We start from the raw sequence: 22,858 nt of genomic DNA on the forward strand, positions 1-22,858 counted from the left end.
CCGAGCATGCTTGGAGAAACTCGAGTAACGACTATACTTGCTCATCACTAGTCCAGAGTAAATGCTTAAAGATTTCAGAATTATTTTAATAAAGATAACGCCATGGTAAAAATAATCACCAAAATGATTAATAAAAAATTAATAAAAAACCCACACCCTTAAAAATTAGCTTTATGCAAAATGATTACACATTGTTTAAAAAAAGGTCACCAACAAACCTGGACAAAAGAACAGAAACAACACGGTGTCTTGCTTCCAGTGGTTTAATTCTTTTCTTTTTGAACACATACAGCTTACATTCCAAAATATACAAACAAAAAGAGAATAACCGGCTGAAACCATACGTTCCACTATACACCACACAGACCAGAGGTAAAAGAGTAGAGATAAAGTACAGTTGAAAAAGTCTACTGAGGCAACAACTTCAACTAAGTTATGAGAAGGAGAAAAGAAACACCAGGAAAAGTAACCTGATTACAACCAAACAATATCAATAAATATCAAATCAACAATCACTGGAGAAAACAATATGGTCCCTTATGTAAAAAGTGCACTACATGGTATGAAAGAGGACAACGGCAGCTCAGGTTTATTAATACCTCTTCTTCCCAACACAGGGATGTAGTCAAAAGCACCCAAGAGTGTTAAGTACCAGCAGCAACTCTGGGAAACAGATTCGTCTTCAGATACTGTCACAGATGGTTCTTTCTAATTTCATCTGGATTTTCCCTTTTATTGTAGCACTTCAGGGTTACAGTAAATAGCACTTGTACAATAGAGAAAAACCTACATTGTATATATTGTAAATTTAGCCGAATACCGAAAGCTGGTCCTCATAGATAATGGTTTTGCTTTCTTCTCTGTATCTTCTGTCTGTTATCAGACAAACCTTGAGGGTAGCAGTCATTTCCCTTTAACAATTACATCACAAAAAAGGGGTTCTCCACTTCGGACAACCCCTGCATAATCGCTTGAGTGCCTGATACAAACTAACACTAAATCGATACTCCCTTCCCGCATCCCTTGATAGCGGCACTGCTATTTCTAGTAAATCACAAAATATTGTTGTGTCATGTGACCACTGTAGCCAATTAGTGGCAACTGATTGGCTGCAGCTTTTATTCCATGAAAGCGGACATTTGTTTTGACAGAATACTGAAGGGATGCAGACGATCAGTGAATTGGCTGCAAGGGTCATGTGAGACGTATGAGAACAACCTCAACATCACAGGAATAGCACCACTGCGGGATGGGAATATTGCTTGTTTTCCATTTATATCGGGCACCAACATGATTACGCGGGGTTTATCCAGTAGTGGTCAACCACTTTTAAATAAGCCCAGCAATAGGAGCCTTTTACTGATGTATATGTAAAATGTTTAATAACAGTATTTCCGCAGTATTTGGCATCATTATAATTGACAAAAAAAAGCCTAAAATTCAGCTTTTTTCTAACTGAAGACCCCTAAAGTATAGAAAATATTTTACGGCCCCCAAAAACACCCCATGAAAAGCAAAAAGGACTGCAGAACAGGGTATTTCTTTATATTAGTCACGCACATGACATGTGTGGGCTCTGCAGTTTTTTTGTTTTTTTTTAATTCTGTTTATTAATTTCACAAATAAAAAAAAAATACTAATTTACAGTCATGGGTGAAAGTTTTGGCACCCTTGAAATTGTTCAAGAAAATTAAGTATTTCTCACAGAAAATTATTGCAATAACACGTTTATTCCTTGTGTGTGTATTAGAACAAAAACCACTCGTTTCCTATAACCACCAACAAGCTTCTTACACCTCTCCACTGGAATTTTGGACCACTCTTCTTTTGCAAACTGCTCCAGGTCTCTCATATTTGAAGGCTCCCTTCTCCCAACAGCAATTTTAAGATTTCTCCACAGGTGTTCAAATGGGATTTAGATCAGGACTCATTGCTGGCCACTCCAGAACTTTCCAGAGCTTTGTTTCAATCCATTTCTGGATGCTTCTTGAAGTATGTTTGGGGTATTGTCCTGCTGGAAGGCCAATGACCTAGGCACTACAATGCAACCCAAAATCCTTTGGGATTTCATGATGTCTTGCACACAATCAAGGCACCCAGTGCTTTGGATCTCCATCATATTTGACTGTAGGTACTGTGTGCTCTCCGTTTTGGGTAAACAATAGAATGATGTGCATTACCAAAAAGCTCTATCTTGGTCTCATCGGTCCGTAAGATGATTTCACAGAAGGATTATGGCTTATTCACATACATTCTGAAAAACTGGGTCATCCAGGGTCTCCTATTGTTCCATTTCATTCAAATATTGACAGATAGTTCGTGCTAACACAGATGCAAGCTGAGCCTGAAGGACAGCTTGAATGTGTTTGGAACTTAATTATTATTCTTTGTTGCAATCTTTCAGCAATTTTTCTCTGCCATCCACGTCCAGGGAGTTTAGCTACAGTTCAATGGGTTGTCTTTAAGTTCTCAGACAGTTTTCTTCTCCTCTTCCTGTTCTCCATGTTTAGTGTGGCACACACAGACAAACAGTGGAAAGATTGGGTCAACTTCTCTTTTTATCCGGATTCAGGTGTGATTTTCAGATTGCCCACACCTGTTACTAGCCACAGGTGAATTTGAAAGAGCATTGCATGCTTGAAACAAAGTTGTTTACACCCAATTTTGGAGAGGTGCCAAAAATTTTGTACTGTCCATTTTTGGTGTTTTGTGTGAAATTATGCCTAATTCACCTTTTTTCTCTCTTTTTTTGTGCTGTTCAAATATACAAATGAAATAAACAGGTGTATAACAAAACATGTAATTGCACTAATTTTATGAGAGAAATACTTCATTTTCTGGAATAATTTCAAGGATACCAACACTTTCGGGCATGACTGCATATTGCATGCTGAGGTCTCTTTGATTTTGTGGAATTGTTCCTTGGGCATTTGTCTTCCTAATCCTGAATACTAAAGAATGGTGCTGCCGTGATCCTCCTTTAAAAATGCCCAGAGCAGCCAGTTAGTGCCATACCTTACAGTGAATACCAGCTTTTCTGGAGCTGTGAACACTGAAGTTTTTATGAGCAATTGACTGTAAAAGTTGAAAGGCCTGTGTGAAGAAAACAGATTGGTCAGCTGATCAGTGTATGACAATCTCAGTAAAGATATAAATCACTGGAATAGGAGTGGTGAGGAATTAAGAGCGGCAGGTGACCATGCGCGATGCTTCTCCATTCAACGTCTGTAGGACTGAAGGAGCCCGCCGAGTATACCGTGTTTGGTTGTTTCCAGCAGCTACAATGAATGTAACAGCTGTACGCATGCGCTACCTTTGACCCACGCAAACTCCTCACTGCAATGTTGGGTTTTTAGGTGCTCGATTTAGTGGTTGAGTAGGTCCCAACAGTGAGGTCAGGACTGGGAAATAATGGGAAATGGCTGAAAAATATTTAAAAGTCCCATAATGCGTGTGTAATAGCCATGGTACAATTACCATAATTAATAACAATAGCAGAAATGCCAAATTTATCAAGATTTACCACAATGTGATAGAACATCCAACATGAGGCTATTTCCCCCAATCCTCCAATAGCAGAAGTCCTCTGAGAAGACCAGAGATGGAACACAGGACAGGTTGTTCTCTAGAAAAAGAAAATAGCAGAGAGGAAAAAGAATTCTTGGCGTGCCAACCATTTCTGAATTACATCTCCCATGATGCTGTGCTAACTGCCAGGGGCCAAAAGTTTCCCATCCTGGGTCCACAGAAACAAAATCTCTCTGCTTTAAGGAAAAAAGAAAAATAGAAAGATACGAGGGGCGATTTTGGTATCTGACACTCCTGTCATTACAATAATCCCTATTATTCCATCTGAAAACATTTTGCAGACAATAAAAGGTCACTTGGAAAAATCTGTTTTAAATCTATGATGTAAAGATGAATCACCTTAACACTAAATCCCCATCACGCTGTTTGCTTCACAGAGAGTTACGAGTCGCACAAACCATGAGTGCACGCCGTTTTTTCATCTCGCAGAATTCTGACAAAATATTTTAAAAAATTGTGTTTTTTAATCAATTTAGCCGCAACTAAGTTTGGGGAGAAGCGTCAGCACCGATTATACAAAACTCTTCATTTTATTGAAAAGTTTTAATGCAAATACGATGCTATTGGAATGTCATCAGCTGGATGGGCTCCCAGTGATGTAACTGACAGGAGGAGTGGAGATTGCCACAATGACCTCATTGGGAGCTGCTCCAGGCATTAGAAATAAGGGTGGTGAGACGAGAGCACAATGTGCTCAAATAACCTCTTATTTCACTATAGCAGGTGTCTAGAAATTAACACGCACGACCTACATGCACTGCACAGTTCATATAGAGTAAACTTTCCCACTGGCTCAATACAGTTGCAAAGGAAATAATACTATGGCTTTTGCGGTCAGTTTTTACCACCCGAGTACATGGGATTCATTTTGCTTTATTGCACTACACGTCAAACACAGTAAAGAATCCAGCTCTTGTGTGTATCCCATATAAATGAAGCACACGAGCAGCAGAGTCCGATTTCAGCACCACCCTGAAGATCTATGCAGATCTAGACCACAGTATACCGTAGAAATGAGATACGTACCGAGAACAATATATGGCCTTGGAATATATGCAAAGTTAATAAATTACTGTAGAGTAAAACAAGTCCGTCATTTATAGGACCCCTTTGAGTTAAAAAAAAAAAAAAAAAAAAAATCTGTAAAAGTTCACTTGTTCGGTGTACTAATTTTTCTTGTATGAAGCACTGAAGACAACCTGCCTTAAAAACAATCACAGTAAGCCAAATACATCTCTCCATCTTCAGCACAGGGAGCTTCTACAGAACATACAGACACAAAAACATCACAGCTCCCAAATCTGTTCCTTACCAACCCTGTCTACAGGGGGTACATTGCTATGGCAGAGGCTGCCAAATCTCACAAGTCCTCCCCCACCCAAATCTCCAAAAGGACAAATAAATAGAGAGTAACAGCAGCTGGATGAGTCAGAAGAAACACGGCACCCGATAAAAACACCCCAAACCAAAACGGCAAAGTAAGCTAGTGTGGAACCAGGAGAAGCAGGTGGGATAGGGTGGTCTGTGTCGGAAGCCAACCCCAACCTGCCCTGGCGCAAGAGGGAATTTTGGATGGAGGGGAATGGGGGAAGAAAAGTCAGGCGCACGCTGGGGAGGCAGAGGTAGGGCCACGAATCATTACTTCTTGTTCTTTAGTTGGTTGGCTAGCCAGTCCAGGCCCTCGTAGAGACCATCTCCACTGGTGGCACAGGTGGACTGGATGTACCAGTTGCGATGACGAAGAGAATGAAGGCCCAGTTTGTCTGTGATTTCTGCAGCATTCATGGCATTCGGGAGGTCCTGTAATGAGATTATTAGGAAGGGATTTTGATGAGCAACATATAACGGAATGAAATGGACATAAACTTGTAGATTGAGAGCCCTCGCGGGCAGGGTCCTCTCTCCTTCTGTACTAGTCGTGACTTGTATTGATTAGTATTATTGTACTTGTTTTTTAATATGTATACCAGTCCTCACATGTAAAGCGCCATTCCATGGCGCTATAATACTAAATAATAATAATCTACTATATAATTGTCTAAGGGTCACTTCCGTCTGTCTGTCTTTCTGTCACGGAAATTCCAAGTCGCTGATTGGTCGTGGCAAAACAGCCACAACCAATCAGCGACGGGCACAGTCCGGCGGCAAAATGGCCGCTCCTTCCTCCCTGCAGCCAGTGCCCGCTCCATAATCCCCTCCAGTCAGCGCTCACACAGGGTTAATGGCAGCGCTAACGGACTGTGTTATGCCGCAGTGTGACGCACTCCGTTAACGCTATTAACCCTGTGTGACCAACTTTTTACTATTGATGCTGCCTATGCAGCATCAATAGTAAAAAGATCTAATGTTAAAAATAATAATAAAAAAAAAAAAATAGTTATATACTCACCGTCCGTTGGCCCCTCGGATCCAGAGCAGGCCTTTCCCTGCTCCTCACGACGCTCCGGTGACCACTCCATGCATTGCGATCTCGCGAGATGATGACGTAGCGGTCTAGCGAGACCGCTACGTCATCATCTCGCGAGACTGCAATGCACTCTTGAGACCGGAGCGCGCGAGGAGCGTCGGTAACCGCTTCGCCTGGATCCGGGGGCCAACGGAAGGTGAGCATATAACTATTTTTTATTTTTTTTAATTCTTTTTTTTAACAGGGATATGATGCGCACCTTGCTATATACTACGTCGGCTGTGCAATATACTACATGGGCTGTGCAATATACTACGTGGGCTGGGCAATATACTACGTGGGCTGGGCAATATACTACGTAGGCTGCGCAATATACTACGTGGGCTGCGCAATATACTGCGTGGGCTGCGCAATATACTACGTGGGCTGCGCAATATACTACGTGGGCTGCGCAATATACTACGTGGGCTGCGCAATATACTACGTGGGCTGTGCAATATACTGCGCGGGCTGTGCAATATACTGCGCGGGCTGTGCAATATACTGCGCGGGCTGTGCAATATACTGCGCGGGCTGTGCAATATACTGCGCGGGCTGTGCAATATACTGCGCGGGCTGTGCAATATACTACGTGGGCTGTGCAATATACTACGTGGGCTGTGCTATATACTGCGTGGGTTGTGCTATATACTGCGTGGGCTGTGCTATATACTGCGTAGGCTGAGCAATATACTACATGGCTGTGCAATATACTACGTGGGCTGTGTTATACACTACGTGGCCTGTGTTATACACTACGTGGCCGGTGTTATACACTACGTGGCCTGTGTTACATACTGCGTGCGTGGGCTGTTATATACTACGTGGCTGTGTTATATGCTATGTGGGCTGTTATACACTCCATGGGCTGTGCTATATACTATGTGGCTGTGCTATATACTCTGTGGGCTGTGCTATATACTCTGTGGGCTGTGCTATATACTCTGTGGGCTGTGCTATATACTCTGTGGGCTGTGCTATATACTCTGTGGGCTGTGCTATATACTCTGTGGGCTGTGCTATATACTACGTGGCTGTGCTATATACTACGTGGCTGTGCTATTTACTACGTGGCTGTGCTATTTACTACGTGGGCTGTTATATACTACGTGGCTGTGCTATATACTACGTGGCCAGCCGCGGACAATCAGCGACAAGGCAGTCCGGCCGCGACCAATTAGCAAAGCGTGGTTCAAATCCCGGGCCAATTCGCGGCCGGACTGCCCTGTCGGTGATTGAATACTACGTGGCCGGCCGCGAACAATCTATTATTCTAAAATCTTCATAAATAAAATACATACATATTCTAGAATACCCAATGCGGTAGAATCGGGCTCCCATCTAGTAATAATAATAAATGGTGTCTCAGAGAATTACCACACATGAGACAAACCTGTTTATTTGCAAATACGAGCAGTACAGCATCCCGAAGCTCATCTTCTGCTAGCATCCTCATTAACTCTTCACGTGCCTCATTAACTCGTTCTCTGTCATTACTGTCAACCACAAATATTAACCCTGAAAAAAAAAATAGGATGGTAAACAGATAAATAAATTGCTCTAATTCAGGTCAGACTAAGGGGTGTGGTCATTTGAGACAGCCCCCACATGTACTCAGCCTGGCTAATAGCTGTAAAATCATTCAGCTGCCGTGATGAAAATTAAATCTCCGAACACTAACAAATACTCGGAGGTCACCCGAGCATGCTCTGGAAAACCCGAGCAACGAGTATACTTGCTCATCACTACTGGTCACCTCAAGTCTCTGCGTCAACTAGAACAGTTTGTAGGATTCTGTCTCGAAATGGCCTCCATGGTCGAATCAGTGCCCAGAAGCCAGGACTAAACAAAAGGCAAATAAAAAACCGTGTGGCATTTGCAAAGTCCCACAGCCTGCTAAACAGAAGGACCCTGGAAAAGTGGCAGAAGGTGGATTTCTTTGATGAATCTTCAGTAGAATTACACCACAGCCACCGCAAATACTGCAGGAGACCTACTGGAGCCCGTATTGATCCAAAATACACCCAGAAAACAGTTAAATTTGGTGGTAGAAAGATCATGGTCTGGTGTCACATTCTGTATGGGGGTGTGCGAAACATTTGCAAGGTGGAAGGCAGTATCAATAGCCTAAAATATCAAGAAGTATTAGCTACCTCTTATATTCCAAATCATAAAAGGGGTCAAATTCTGCAGCAGGATGGTGCTCCATCTCCTACATCCATCTCTACAACAAAGTTCCTGCAGGCAAAAAAGATCAAGGTGCTCAAGGGCTGGTCAGCCCAGTCACCAGACATGAACATCATTGAGCATGTTTGGGGTAGGTTGAAAGAGGAAGCTTGGAAGACAAAACCAAAGAATCTAGATGAACTCTGGGAGGCATGTAAGACTGCATTTTTTGCTATTCCTGATGACTTCATTAATAAATTGTATGAATCATTGTTGAACTGCATGGATGCAGTCCTTCAAGCTCATGGAAGTCACACAAAATATTAAATATGACTCTAATAGTACCCCAACTTAAAGTACAAATATATGTTGCATACCATTGGTGAATTAAGTTAATTATTTGTTTGAATATCACATTACTTTCTGTGGATGACAAAACTTTTGTCTTGCCAAAATCTGACCATTCTGTGTCCATTAACTGATCAATATTTCTGCATTGATGCCAATTTATTTTCTTAACCTAAACCACATTTCAGAGGGTTTCAGCTTTCAAAAGAATAATTTATACAACCAATGGATGAATTTAACATCCGGTTATAAGCTTTTATTTACATAACATGGATAAGCGACATAACTTCTGTCAGGGAGTGTATATATATTCATTTTTCGGCTGATAGAGCTGTATGATGGCTTATTTTTGCAGGGTAAGACAACATTAACCCCTTTCTGCCATTAGACGTACTATTCCATCCATGTCACCCGGGCCCTACTTCCCACGGACGGAATAGTACGTCATAGGCGATTGGCCGCGCTCCGCGTACCATGCGCGATGTGGCCAATCCGGGGCGACAAGAATCCCCCGCACCCCCTTCGTCTTGATTTTTCGGATCACCTTCGGCAGTAAGGGAAGCGGAGGAAACACGTACGGGAGTTGGAACTGATGCCATGGGGATATCAGTGCGTCCACCCCGATGGCCTGGGGATCCCGCGACCGTGCTATGAAGTTGGGAACTTTGTTGTTCAGTCTGGACGCCATCAGATCCACGTCCGGATTTCCCCAGCGAAGACAGATTTGCCGTAAAACCTCTGGATGGAGTTCCCACTCCCCCGAGGCGAGACCCTGACGGCTGAGGAAATCCGCTGCCTGGAATGTGCACTGCGGAAATGGTGGAGTGGTTGGCCTCGGCCCAACGGAGAATGTGGGAGACCTCCTGCAACGCCGCCCTGCTGCGGGTACCCCCCTGATGGTTTGTGTACGCCACCGCTGTGACGTTGTCTGATTGAATTTGAATTGGGTGACCTGCGAGCAGGAAGTGAAAATGTCTCGGGGCAAGTCTGATCGGTCAAATCTCCAAGATGTTTATGGTAAGTCTCGACTCCCGAATTGTCCAACGCCCCTGGGCAGTGTGGTGTCGAATCACCGCTCCGCAACCGAGGAGACTGGCGTTGGTAGTTACCACCAGCCAGCGGATCTGGAGAAAAGACCTCCCCTGGAAGAGAGATGATCCCAGAGTCCACCATTTGAGGGCTTGCCTGATCCGTGGAGACAGAGGACATGGTCGATCGAGGGATAAGGGACTCCTGTCCCAATTGTCCAGCAGAGCCTGTTGTAAGGGGTGGAGATTGAGTTGAGCGAAGGGAACCGCTTCTATTGCGGCCACTATTTTCCCCAGGATCTTCATAGCAAACCGAATGGACTGCGGACGAGGACGAGGACAGATGACCTGGTGGTTAGGAGCACCCGGAATGACCTGATGAGTAAACTAGTAATCAGAACAAGCTCTGGGAAAGTGGGAACTCTGCTGACCGCAAACCCTACTCCTAATCGCACACACTAGAAATAGTCGTGGAGCGTACATAACTCTCCCTAGACGCCTCTTCACAGCCTAAGAGCTAACTACCCCTAAAGATAGAAATAGAAGCCTAACCTTGCCTCAGAGAAATTCCCCAAAGGTAAAGGCAGCCCCCCACATATATTGACTGTGAGTTAAGAGGAAAGTCACAAACACAGGAATGAAACAGGTTTTAGCAAAGGAGGCCAGACTTCATTAAAATAGTCAGAGGATATTTGTGCGGTCAGCACAAAAGACTACAAAAAACCACGCAGAGTAAGCAAAAAGACTCCCCACACCGACTCACGGTGTGGAGGTGCCACTCTGCACCCCAGAGCTTCCAGCTAGCAAGGGAATATCATGATAGCAAGCTGGACTAGAAATTAGCAGAACTAAGAAATATATTCAGGAAGCAGTAACAACCAATGAACTAGCAAAGACTTAGCTTCTGCTGGAGTAGACAGGTCCTCAGAGAAGTCCAAGAGCGATCTGAACCAATACTGAAACATTGACAGCTGGCATCAAGTAACGATCTGAGTGGAGTTAAATAGGGAAGCCAGCAAGCAATAAACAAGAGCAGCTGACAAAGCCAACCTCAGTGACCAGCAGTTCCGCTCAAAGCCACCAGAGGGAGTCCAAGAGCAGAACTAACCAAAGTACCATTCATGACCACAGGAGGGAGTCCGAGAACGGAATTCACAACAGACAGAGCGTCCAAGCTCCCTCCTGAAGCTCTTGGGCCTTGGGAGCAAGACCAGCCCGTTTGACGTGTCCAGGATCATGCCTAGGAAAGAGATCCATCGGGCAGGAATGGGGGAGGACTTGTCCAAGTTGATTAATCAGCCCAGGCGCGAAAGAGAATCTAAGGTAATGCGGACACTTGCCTCGCAGGCCTGATAAGACAGACCTTTTACCAGGAGGTCGTCTAAGTATGGCAACACAACCACTCCTCGGGAGTGAAGAATGGCCATGACAGCCGCCATGACCTTTGTGAATACCCTGGGCGCAGTGGCAAGGCCGAAGGGTAAGGCCATGAATTGAAAATGGTCCTCTTGGATGGCGAAACGGAGGAACCTTTGATGTGGTGGGAAGATTGGGATATGAAGATAAGCATCTTTGATGTCTATTGATGCTAGGAACTCCCCTGTCTCCATTGAGGAAATGACTGACCGGAGGGACTCCATCCTGAAGTGCCGAACTTTTACGTTGTTTAGGAGCTTCAGGTCCAAAATTCCGTTCCGTCCTTTTTTGGAAAGACGAAGAGGTTTGAGTAAAAACCTCTGAATCTCTGGTGTTCTGGGACCGGAACAATGACCCCGTTTTGGCGGAGGGATTCGATGGCGCAGTAAAGTGCGCGAGATTGAGCCCCCGAAGTTGGGAGGCGAGAGGGGAAAAACTGTGCTGGAGGGGAGAATTCTATTTTGTAACCAGCAGACACCAGATCTCTGACCCATTAGTCGTGGATGGCGGAAAGCCAGACTTGTTGAAAAAGGAGCAGGCGTCCGCCTACTTTGGAGGTGTCGACTGGAATACTCCCCGAGTCATTGTGAAGGGAATCTGGCAGGTCTGGACCCTCTGGTCCTGGGTTGTCTAGGCTTTCATCGCCAGGACTGATTCGGCCTGTATGAAGGTCGAGAGTCTCTGTCTGTGCGTCGAGATCGTCTGATCTGGACGAGGCTGTGGAGTAGGACCAGAATGGGCTACTGCGAAAGGGCCGAAAACGAAAATATTGTTGGCGCTGAAAGGCAGCTTTAGGCCTGTGTTGCGGGACGAACTTACTCTTCCCGCCTGTAGCATCGGAATTAAGCTGGTCTAATTTTTCTAAAAAGAGACGTCCGCTCTGAAAGGAAAATCACACTTTTTTGAGGAGGAATCTGCGCGCCACTCTCTAAGCCAAATAGCTCTCCTAATGGTGATGGCGTTGGAAGCCGCAGTTGCCGCACAGCACGCTGCGTCTAAAGACAAATACATCACATAATCTACAGCCATGGCAATTTGTTTGGCAAGATCTGCCGCCTCAGATGGAAGATCCTGTTCCTGAATGGATTTTGCAAGGGCATCTGCCCAGAAAACCATTGCTTTGGCGACCCAAGCCACAGCGAAGGAAGGAGATAGAGAGGAATCGGAGGCTTCATACACTGAGCGAGCCAGGGAATCTAACTGGTGTTCTGTGGGATTTTTAATTGAAGCCCCATCAGGTACGGATAAGAGCGTTTTGGTAGCCAAGCGTAATACTGGAGGATCTACTAGTGGAGGTTCCGTGCAATCTTTAACAAGATCTGCGGAAAAGGGATACTTCAGTTCCAGGGCCTTTTTGCCCATAAAGCACTTATCTGGTCGCTCCCTGTGTCGCCGGACTATATCCAGGAAATCTGGATGAGAGGCGAACACCTTATGGGAACGCTTGGTTCTCGTAAAGGAAACCGAATGATCCGGAGCCGAATTAGGGTCATCATCCACTTTTAGCGCATGATTGACTGCCTTGATGAGGGAGTCAATAGTAGATCTAAACTCCGGAGAATCCGGATCTAAGGATGCATCAGACTCATACTCGGAGTCGTGATCGCTATGAGCCCCTGGAGAGGGTGAGCGAGAAGTGGAGCTACCAGAGGCGGAATGGCGTGGTGAATGCTCAGGAGAGGTAGTTTGGATCCGTTTTTTGGATGACCGTACCCTCCTTCCGGTGAGAGCGGCCCCTGCTAGCCGACGATTCCCCTGTTATGGAGGGATCTCTTAACCCAGGAAAAAGAGTGCCCCGCTCCCCAGAGGGGTCATGAAAGGATTTAATCGCTCTGGCTAAAGAATCCATGGACTGTGAAAGTGACGCGGCCCACTCAGGGGGCTAGATACACTGGGGTCAGTGGCGGCGGAGGGCTCCTGGGTACATTGGGCATCGCAGGCTGAGCAGAGAGGGGAGCTTTGAAGCCGAGGAAGTGAAGCCTGGCAGGTGGTACACGCAGTAAAAAAGGTAGTATGCACCTTGGTGGTCTTTTTGGCTCTAGACTGCGACATGATGTACCGTAATATAAGTAACAGGAAACGCTGCTGGATGGAAGCGAGGGTAACGCTGCAGGGAAGCACCTAACGCGGTCTCCTTACCCGGGTCCTGTGTCCCGCAAAGAGATGAAGTGACACTGATAGAAGAGAAGGCCGGCGTCCAGAAGAAAAAGCGCTGGCAAGTGCAGACTTGATGGAGCTGCGGCATGCAGAGGAAAAAAGATGGCCGCCGGGGGTTGTGAGGGTAATCTTGCAGAGAGTGAGAAGCGCCAGGCCCGGGGGCGGAGCCGCAAGATGATGCGAGCGGTGGGCGGGCCTATCGGGATGCGGCCCGCACTAGGCCGAAGCCGGGGACTAAATTTATGGCCTCGGCCCGGCGCGCGTCCGCGTACCGCCAGAAAACGTACAGCCCTGGGGGGACCCTGACAGATGAGCCCTCCAGATCCGCCAGAAAGACCGACCATACCCAGGTTGCACTTACCCCATATTGTGAGGGTAATCTCTGGAGGGGAATTGTGGAGCAGCTTGCCGGAGGTTAGCTGTGCCCGGGGTGGTTAGGACGGTGCAGGGTTGGGGAAGCCTCTATCCACCATCCCCATAAGAGGGGGGTGGAGAGGAACCGTCCGCCTCCTTCCATCATCCGCTTTCTCAGTGGTGATGCAGTGGGGGCTGCACGGACGCCACAAAGTAGAGAGCCTCTGAACAGCCGAGGGTAAAACCTGGTGGGTAGGGCAGAATGTCCAGCAATAGGCCTGGCTGCAGAAGAGGATACATGGAGGACACTCCATGTGCTCATCTGTAAGGAGGGGGGGAGATCAGAGCCCTTGAAGGGGCCCGTCGCCCCCCAAAAAATCAGCTCAGGCAGTGGCATCCCACGTCGCAGGAGATGATACTGAGAGGTAAAACTCCTGTGCTCGCCTGTTGTTGGTTCGGGGAGATCGGAGCCTTGAAAGGTTCCGTCGCCCCTTCATCCAGTAAAAAAGGTTAAATCAAGTGTGCCTCCTACGGACACTAAGCTTGAACTGGGTCTCTGGAAGCCAGCATGAGGGTGTATACTGCAGGGGAGGAGCTAACTCTTTTTGTCTCAACTTAGTGTCAGCCTCCTAGTGACAGCAGCTATAACACCCATGGTCCTGTGTACTCCAATGTGGCAAAGGAGAAAAGTGGAATAACACGTGATCAAAAAAGACGGATACAAATAAACATGGTACCACTGAAAACGCCATCTTGTCCAGCAAAAATGAGCCACCATACAGCATCAGCAAAAAAATAAAAAAAGTTATAGTCCTCAGAATAAAAGCAATGCAAAAATAATTATTTTTTTTTTTATATAAAATAGTTTTTATCGTATAAAAGTGCCAAAACATAAAAAAAAGATATAAATGAGGTATCGCTGTAATCGTACTGACCCGAAGAATAAAACTGCTTTATCAAACGTGGAACGGTATAAAAGAGATCAAAAAATGTCACGTGCCCGAAAATGGTACCAATAAAAGAGCCAACTCGTCCCGCAAAAAACAAGACCTCACATGGAAAATGGAAATATGGAAAATTATAGCTCTCAAAATGTGGAGACGCAAAAACTATTTTTTGCGATAAAAACCGTCTTTTGGTGTGAGACAGCTGCCAATCATAAAAATCCACTAAAAAATCCGCTATAAAAGTAAATCAAATCCTCCTTCATCACCCCCTTAGTTAGGGAAATATAATAAAATTTAAAAAATGTATTTATTTCCATTTTCCCATTAGGGTTGGGGCTAAAGTTAGGGTCTGGATTACATTTACGGTGTGTCAGGGTTAGGGGTGTGGTTAGGATTAGGGGTGTGTTGGAGTTAGGGGTGTGGTTAGGGTTGGGATTAGGGGTGTGGTTGGGATTAGGGTTAGGAGCATGTTCGGGTTAGGGGTGTGGTTAGGGTTATGGATTAGGGTTAGGGGTGTGTTTGGGTTAGAGTTTCAGTTAGAATTGGGGGATTTCCACTGTTTAGGCACATCAGGGGCTCTCCAAACGCAACATGGCATCCGATCTCAATTCCAGCCAATTCTGCGTTAAAAACGTAAAACAGTGCTCCTTCCCTTCTGAGCTCTCCCGTGCGCCAAAACAGGGGTTTACCCCAACATATGGGGCATCAGCGTACTCAGGACAAATTGGACAACAACTTTTGGGGTCCAATTTCTCTGGTTACCCTTGAGAAAATAAAAATTTTGGGGGGCTAAAAAATCATTTTTGTGGGAAAAAAATGATTTTTTATTTTCACGGCTCTGCGTTATAAACTGTAGTGAAACACTTGGGGGTTCAAAGTTCTCACATCACATCTAGATAAGTTCCTTGGGGGGTCTAGGTTCCAATATGGGGTCACTTGTGGGGGGTTTCTACTGTTTAGGTACATCAGGGGCTCTACAAATGCAATGTGACACCTGCAGACCAATCCATCTAAGTCTGCATTCCAAATGGCGCTCATTCCCTTCCGAGTTCTTCCATGCCCCCAAACAGTGGTTCCCCCCACATATGAGGTATCAGCGTACTCAGGACAAATTGGACAACAATGTTTGGTGTCCAATTTCTCCTGTTACCCTTGGGAAAATACAAAACTAAGGGCTAAAAAATAATTTTTGTGGAAAAATTTTTTTTTTTTTTTTCACGGCTCTGCGTTATAACTGTAGTGAAACACGTGGGGGTTCAAAGTGCTCACCACACATCTAGATAAGTTCCTTAGGGGGTCTGCTTTCTAAAATGGTGTCACTTGTGGGGCGTTTCAATGTATAGGCACATCAGGGGCTCTCCAAACGCGACATGGCGTCCCATCTCAATTCCAGTAAATTTTGCATTGAAAAGTCAAACGGTGCTCCTTCCCTTCCGAGCTCTGCCATGCACCCATACAGTGGTTTACCCCCACATATGGGGTATCAGCGTACTCAGGACAATTTGTACAACAACTTTTGGGGTCGAATTTCTTCTGTTACCCTTGGTAAAATAAAACAAACTGGAGCTGAAATAATTTTTTTGTGAAAAAAAGTTAAATGTTCTTTAAAAAAAAAAAAAAAAAAAACATTCCAAAAATTCCTGTGAAACACCTGAAGGGTTAATAAACTTATTGAATGTGGTTTAGAGCACCTTGAGGGGTGCAGTTTTTAGAATGGTGTCACACTTGGGTATTTTCTATCATATAGACCCCTCAAAGTTACTTTAAATGTGATGTAGTCCCTAAAAAAAAAAAAAAAAATGTTGTTGTAATAATGAGAAATTGCTGGTCAACTTTTAACCCTTATAACTCCCTAACAAAAAACATGTTGGTTCCAAAATTGTGCTGATGTAAAGTAGACAGGTCGGAACTGTTACGGTACTTAAGTATTTTGTGTGACATATCTCTGATTTAATGGCATAAATATTCAAAGTTGGAAAATTGAGAAACGTTCAAAATTTTTGCCAAAGTTCCGTTTTTTTCACGAATAAACGCAGGTAATAGCAAAGAAATTTTACCACTATTATGAATTACAATATGTCACGAGAAAATGTCAGACTCATCAGGATCCGTTAAAGCGTTCCAGAGTTATAACCTCATAAAGGGACAGTGGTCAGAATTGTACAAATTGGCCCGGTCATTAACGTGCAAACCACCCTTGGGGGTAAAGGGGTTAAAATACGGGAGCCCCCCCCCCAAAAAAAAAAAATGACGTGGGGTCCCCCTATAAATTAATAACCAGAAAAGGCTATGCAGACAGCTGCGGGCTGATATTAATAGCCTAGGAAGGGGCCATGGATATTGTCCCCCCCCCTGGAAACAAACACCAGCCCTCAGCTGCCTCAGAATTGGCGCATCTCTAAGATGTGCCAATTTCGGCACTTAGCTTCTCTCTTCCCGTTTGCCCTGTAGCGGTGGCAAGTGAGGTAGTAGTTGTGGGGCTGATGTCGCCTTTGTATTGTAAGGCGACATCAAGCCCACGGCTTAGTAATGGAGAGGTGTCAATAAGACACCAATCCATTACTAATCCTATAGCTAGTTGTTATAGGTTAAATAAAGACACAGCCAGAACAAAGTATTTTAATGACATAAAACACCACACAGTTTCCCATGTTAACCCCTTCATGACCCAGCCTATTTTGGCCTTAATGACCTTGCCGTTTTTTGCAATTCTGACCAGTGTCCCTTTATGAGGTAATAACTCAGGAACGCTTCAACGGATCCTAGCGATTCTGAGACTGTTTTTTCGTGACATATTGGGCTTCATGTTAGTGGTAAATTTAGGTCGATAATTTCTGAGTTTATTTGTGAAAAAAACGGAAATTTGGCAAAAAATTTGAAAATTTCGCAATTTTCACATTTTGAATTTTTATTCTGTTAAACCAGAGAGTTATGTGACACAAAATAGTTAATAAATAACGTTTCCCACATGTCTACTTTACATCAGCACAATTTTGGAAACAATTTTTTTTTTTGCTAGGAAGTTATAAGGGTTAAAATTTGACCAGTGATTTCTCATTTTTACAACAAAATTTACAAAACCATTTTTTTTAGGGACCACCTCACATTTGAAGTCATTTTGAGGGTTCTATATGGCTGAAAATACCCAAAAGTGACACCATTCTAAAAACTGCACCCCTCAAGGTGCTCAAAACCACATTCAAGAAGTTTATTAACCCTTCAGGTGTTTCACAGCAGCAGAAGCAACATGGAAGTAAAAAATGAACATTTAACTTTTTAGTCACAAAAATGATCTTTTAGCAACAATTTTTTTATTTTCCCAGCGGTAAAAGGAGAAACTGGACCACGGACGTTGTTGTCCAATTTGTCCTGAGTACGCTGATACCTCATATGTGGGGGTAAACCACTGTTTGGGCGCACGGCAGGGCTCGGAAGGGAAGGAGCGCCATTTGACTTTTTGAATGAAAAATTGGCTCCAATCTTTAGCGGACACCATGTCACGTTTGGAGAGCCCCCGTGTGCCTAAACATTGGAGCTCCCCCACAAGTGACCCCATTTTGGAAACTAGACCCCCCAAGGAACTTATCTAGAAGCATAGTGAGCACTTTAAACCCCCAGGTGCTTCACAAATTGATCCGTAAAAATGAAAAAGTACTTTTTTTTCACCAAAAAATTTTTTAGCCTCAATTTTTTCATTTTCACATGGGCAACAGGATAAAATGGATCCTAAATTTTGTTGGGCAATTTCTCCTGAGTACACCAATACCTCACATGTGGGGGTAAACCACTGTTTGGGCACATGGTAAGGCTCGGAAGGGAAGGAGCGCCATTTGACTTTTTGAATGAAAAATTATCTCCATCGTTAGCGGACACCATGTCGCGTTTGGAAAGCCCCTGTGTGCCTAAACATTGGAGCTCCTCCACAAGTGACCCCATTTTGGAAACTAGACCCCCCAAGGAACTCATCTAGAGGCATAGTGAGCACTTTAAACCCCCAGGTGCTTCACACATTGATCCGCAAAAATGAAAAAGTACTTTTTTTTCACACAAAATTTCTTTTAGCCTCAATTCTTTCATTTTCACATAGGCAACAGGATAAAATGGATCCTAAAATTTGTTGGGCAATTTCTCCTGAGTATGCCGATACCTCATATGTGGGGGTAAACCACTGTTTGGGTGCACGGCAAGGCTCGGAAGGGGAGGCGTGCCATTTGACTTTTTGAATGGAAAATTAGCTCCAATCGTTAGCGGACACCATGTCGCGTTTGGAGAGCCCCTGTGTGCCTAAACATTGGAGCTCCCCTACAAGTGACCCCATTTTGGAAACTACACCCCCCAAGGAACTTATCTAGATGCATAGTGAGCACTTATAACCCCCAGGTGCTTCACAGAAGTTTATAACGCAGAGCCGTGAAAATAAAAAAATTATTTTTCTTTCCTCAAAAATGATTTTTAGCCCAGAATTTTTTATTTTCCCAAGGGTAATAGGAGAAATTGGACCCCAAATTTTGTTGTCCAGTTTCTCCTGAGTACGCTGATACCCCATATGTGGGGGTAAACCACTGTTTGGGCGCACGGCAGGGCTCGGAAGGGAAGGCACGCCATTTGGCTTTTTGAATGGAAAATTAGCTCCAATCATTAGCGGACACCATGTCGCGTTTGGAGAGCCCCTGTGTGCCTAAACATTGGAGCTCCCGCACAAGTGACCCCATTTTGGAAACTAGACCTCCCAAGGAACTAATCTAGATGTGTGGTGAGCACTTTGAACCCCCAAGTGCTTCACAGAAGTTTATAACGCAGAGCCGTGAAAATAAAAAATGTGTTTCCTTTCCTCAAAAATATTTTTTAGCCCAGAATTTTTTTATTTTTGCAAGAGTAACAGGAGAAATTGGACCCCAAAAGTTGTTGTCCAGTTTCTCCTGAGTACGCTGATACCCCATATGTGGGGGTAAACCACTGTTTTGGCACACGTCGGGGTTCGGAAGGGAAGTAGTGACGTTTTGAAATGCAGACTTTGATGGAATGCTCTGCGGGCATCAGGTTGCGTTTGCAGAGCCCCTGATGTGCCTAAACAGTAGGAACTCCCCACAAGTGACTCCATTTTGGAAACTAGACCCCCAAGGGAACTTATCTAGATGTGTGGTGAGCACTTTGAACCCCCAAATGCTTCACAGAAGTTTATAACGCAGAGCCGTGAAAATAATAAATGTGTTTCCTTTCCTCAAAAATATTTTTTTAGCCCAGAATTTTTTATTTTTGCAAGAGTAACAGGAGAAATTGGACCCCAAAAGTTGTTGTCCAGTTTCTCCTGAGTACGCTGATACCCCATATGTGGGGGTAAACCACTGTTTGGGCACATGCCGGGGCTCGGAAGGGAAGTAGTGACGTTTTGGAATGCAGACTTTGATGGAATGGTCTGCGGGCATCATGTTACGTTTGCAGAGCCCCTGATGTGCCTAAACAGTAGAAACACCCCACAAGTGACCCCATTTTGGAAACTAGACCCCCGAATGAACTTATCTAGATGTGTGGTGAGCACTTTCAACCCCCAAGTGCTTCACAGAAGTTTATAACGCAGAGCCGTGAAAATAAAAAATAATTGTTCTTTCCTCAAAAATTATGTTTTAGCAAGTAATTTTTTATTTTTGCAAGGGTAACAGGAGAAATTGGACCCCAACAGTTGTTGCCCAGTTTGTCCTGAGTACGCTGGTACCCCAAATGTGGGGGTAAACCACTGTTTGGGCGCACGTCGGGGCTTGGAAGGGAGGGAGCACCATTTGACTTTTTGAATGCAAGATTGGCTGGAATCAATGGTGGCGCCATGTTGCGTTTGGAGACCCCTGATGTGCCTAAACAGTGGAAACCCCTCAATTCTAACTTCAACACTAACCCCAACACACCCCTAATCCTAATCCCAACTGTAGCCATAACCCTAATCACAACCCTAACCCCAACACACCCCTAACCACAACCCTAACCGCAACACACCCGTAACCCTAATTCCAACCCTAATCCTAACCCTAATCCCAACCGTAGCCCTAATCCCAACCCTAACCACAACTGTAACCCCAACACACCCCTAACCCTATCCGTAACCCTAACCACAAGCCTAATCTTAACCCTATTTCAAACCCTAGCCCTAATTCCAACCCTAACTCTAATTCCAACCCTAACCCTAAGGCTATGTGCCCACGTTGCGGATTCGTGTGAGATTTTTCCGCACGATTTTTGAAAAATCTGCAGGTAAAAGGCACTGCGTTTTACCTGCGGATTTACAGCAGATTTCCAGTGTTTTTTTGTGCGGATTTCACCTGCGGATTCCTATTGAGGAACAGGTGTAAAACGCTGCGGAATCCGCACAAAGAATTGACATGCTGCGGAAAATACAACGCAGCGTTTCTGCACGGAATTTTCCGCACCATGGGCACAGCGGATTTGGTTTTCCTTAGGTGTACATGGTACTGTAAACCTGATGGAAAACTGCTTCGAATTCGCAGCGGCCAATCCGCTGCGGATCCGCGGCCAATCCGCTGCGGATCCGCGGCCAATCCGCTGCGGATCCGCTGCGGATCCGCGGCCGATCCGCGGCCAATCCGCTGCGGATCCGCTGCGGATCCGCTGCCGATCCGCTGCGGATCCGCGGCCGATCCGCTGCGGATCCACTGCCGATCCGCTGCCGATCCGCTGCGGATCCGCGGCCGATCCGCTGCGGATCCGCGGCCGATCCGCTGCGGATCCGCGGCCGATCCGCTCTGTGTGCACATGCCATAACCCTACCCCTAACCCTACCCGTAACCCTAACCCTACCCCTAGTTCTAACCCTAGTTCTAACCCTAACCCTAGTGGAAAAAAAAAAAAAAAAATTTCATTATTTTATTATTGTCCCTATGGGGGTGATAAAGGGGGGGGGGGGGTTATTTATTATTTTTTTTATTTTGATCGCCGTGATAGAACCTACCACAGCGATCAAAATGTACCTGTAAGGAATCTGCCGACTGGCAGATTCGGCGGGCGCACTGAGCATGCGCCCGCCATTTTCCAAGATGGCGGCGCCCAGCGAGGAGACGGCCGGACACCGGGAGGATCGGTAAGTATGATGGGGTGGTGGGGGGGGTGGATCGGAGCACGGGGGGGGGGGGGGGGAACGGAGCACAGGGGGGGTGGGTCTGAGCAAGGAGGGAGCGGACAGGAGGACGGGGGAGCCGGCAGGCGGACGGAGGGGACCGGACCCCATAACGGAGGACGGGGGGGGCGATCGGTGGGCGTGGGGGGGGGCACTTCAGTATTTCCAGCCATGGCCGATGATATTGCAGCATCGGCCATGGCTGGATTGTAATATTTCACCAGTTTTTTAGGTGAAATATTACAAATCGCTCTGATTGGCAGTTTCACTTTCAACAGCCAATCAGAGCGATCGTAGCCACGGGGGGGTGAAGCCACCCCCCCTGGGCTGAAGCACCACTCCCCCTCTCCCTGCAGATCGGGTAAAATAGGAGTTAACCCCTTCACCCGATCTGCAGGGACGCGATCATTCCATGACGCCACATAGGCGTCATGGGTCGGATTGGCACGGGTTTTCATGACGCCTACGTGGCGTCATGGGTCGGGAAGGGGTTAATTATACGCCTAATTCCGGTGACACCCTCGTTCTCCTGCAAAAAAAATAAAATAATAAATGAATACAAATACTCTCTGGTCCGATGAAATCCATTTAATAACAAGTGTCCCAGGACGATCTCTCGTGTAGAGTGGTCACATCGGGGGATGTGACCGCTCTACAGGGGCCTCCAATGACACACTGACAGGAGATATTACTCCTGCCGTGTAGTTCATCGGAGTTGGTGCTCTCACTTTACAGCACTACAGCTGTGTGAGAATTTTCCTCCTAATACAATGACCTCCTGTCATTGTATCACTGGAGCAGTGAAGAGCGGTCACATCTCCCGATGTGACCGCTCTACACAAGAGATCGTCGTGGGACATTCGTTATTAAATGGATTACATCGGAACAGGGAGTATACTGTTGGTTTATTTTATTTTTATTTTTTTTGCAGGCGATCGAGGGCGTCTGGGATTAGCTGTTTGGGGAGTATGTACTGTATGAGTATATGTTTTTTTTACTATTCAACACAGTAGCCGGATGATGGGACTAGTATCCCATTATTGGATAATGCTGTCACTGTTCTATGTGACCGCAGACATAGCCGGATGGGACTAGTAGTCCCATTGCACGATGCCTGCTTACACACACACACACACACACACACACACACACACACACACACACACACACACAACACACACACACACACACACACACAACACACACACACAGCCAAGCACATCTTCTCCGCACACAGTCTCCGCCCACACACTCTTCCTCCCTATCTGCAGCGTTTTTTGCATGC

General features: G+C 45.5%; 1 protein-coding gene across 1 annotated transcript in view; it reads right to left on the reverse strand.

The window, feature by feature from the left end:
* Window positions 1-247: 247 nt before the first annotated feature.
* Window positions 248-22,858, reverse strand: part of ARF3 (ARF GTPase 3) — a 103,505-nt gene continuing 80,894 nt past the window's right edge. Inside the window, exons 4-5 of the mRNA XM_077297475.1 lie at window positions 7,428-7,552; window positions 248-5,388 (exon numbers count right to left, since the gene is read on the reverse strand). Coding sequence (XP_077153590.1) covers window positions 5,227-5,388; window positions 7,428-7,552 — 287 coding nt within the window. The 3' untranslated portion in view covers window positions 248-5,226. The remainder of the gene's footprint in view (window positions 5,389-7,427; window positions 7,553-22,858) is intronic.

The sequence above is a fragment of the Ranitomeya variabilis genome, chromosome 3 (genome assembly GCF_051348905.1).
Source record: "Ranitomeya variabilis isolate aRanVar5 chromosome 3, aRanVar5.hap1, whole genome shotgun sequence".
NCBI classification, from domain to species: Eukaryota; Metazoa; Chordata; class Amphibia; order Anura; family Dendrobatidae; genus Ranitomeya; species Ranitomeya variabilis.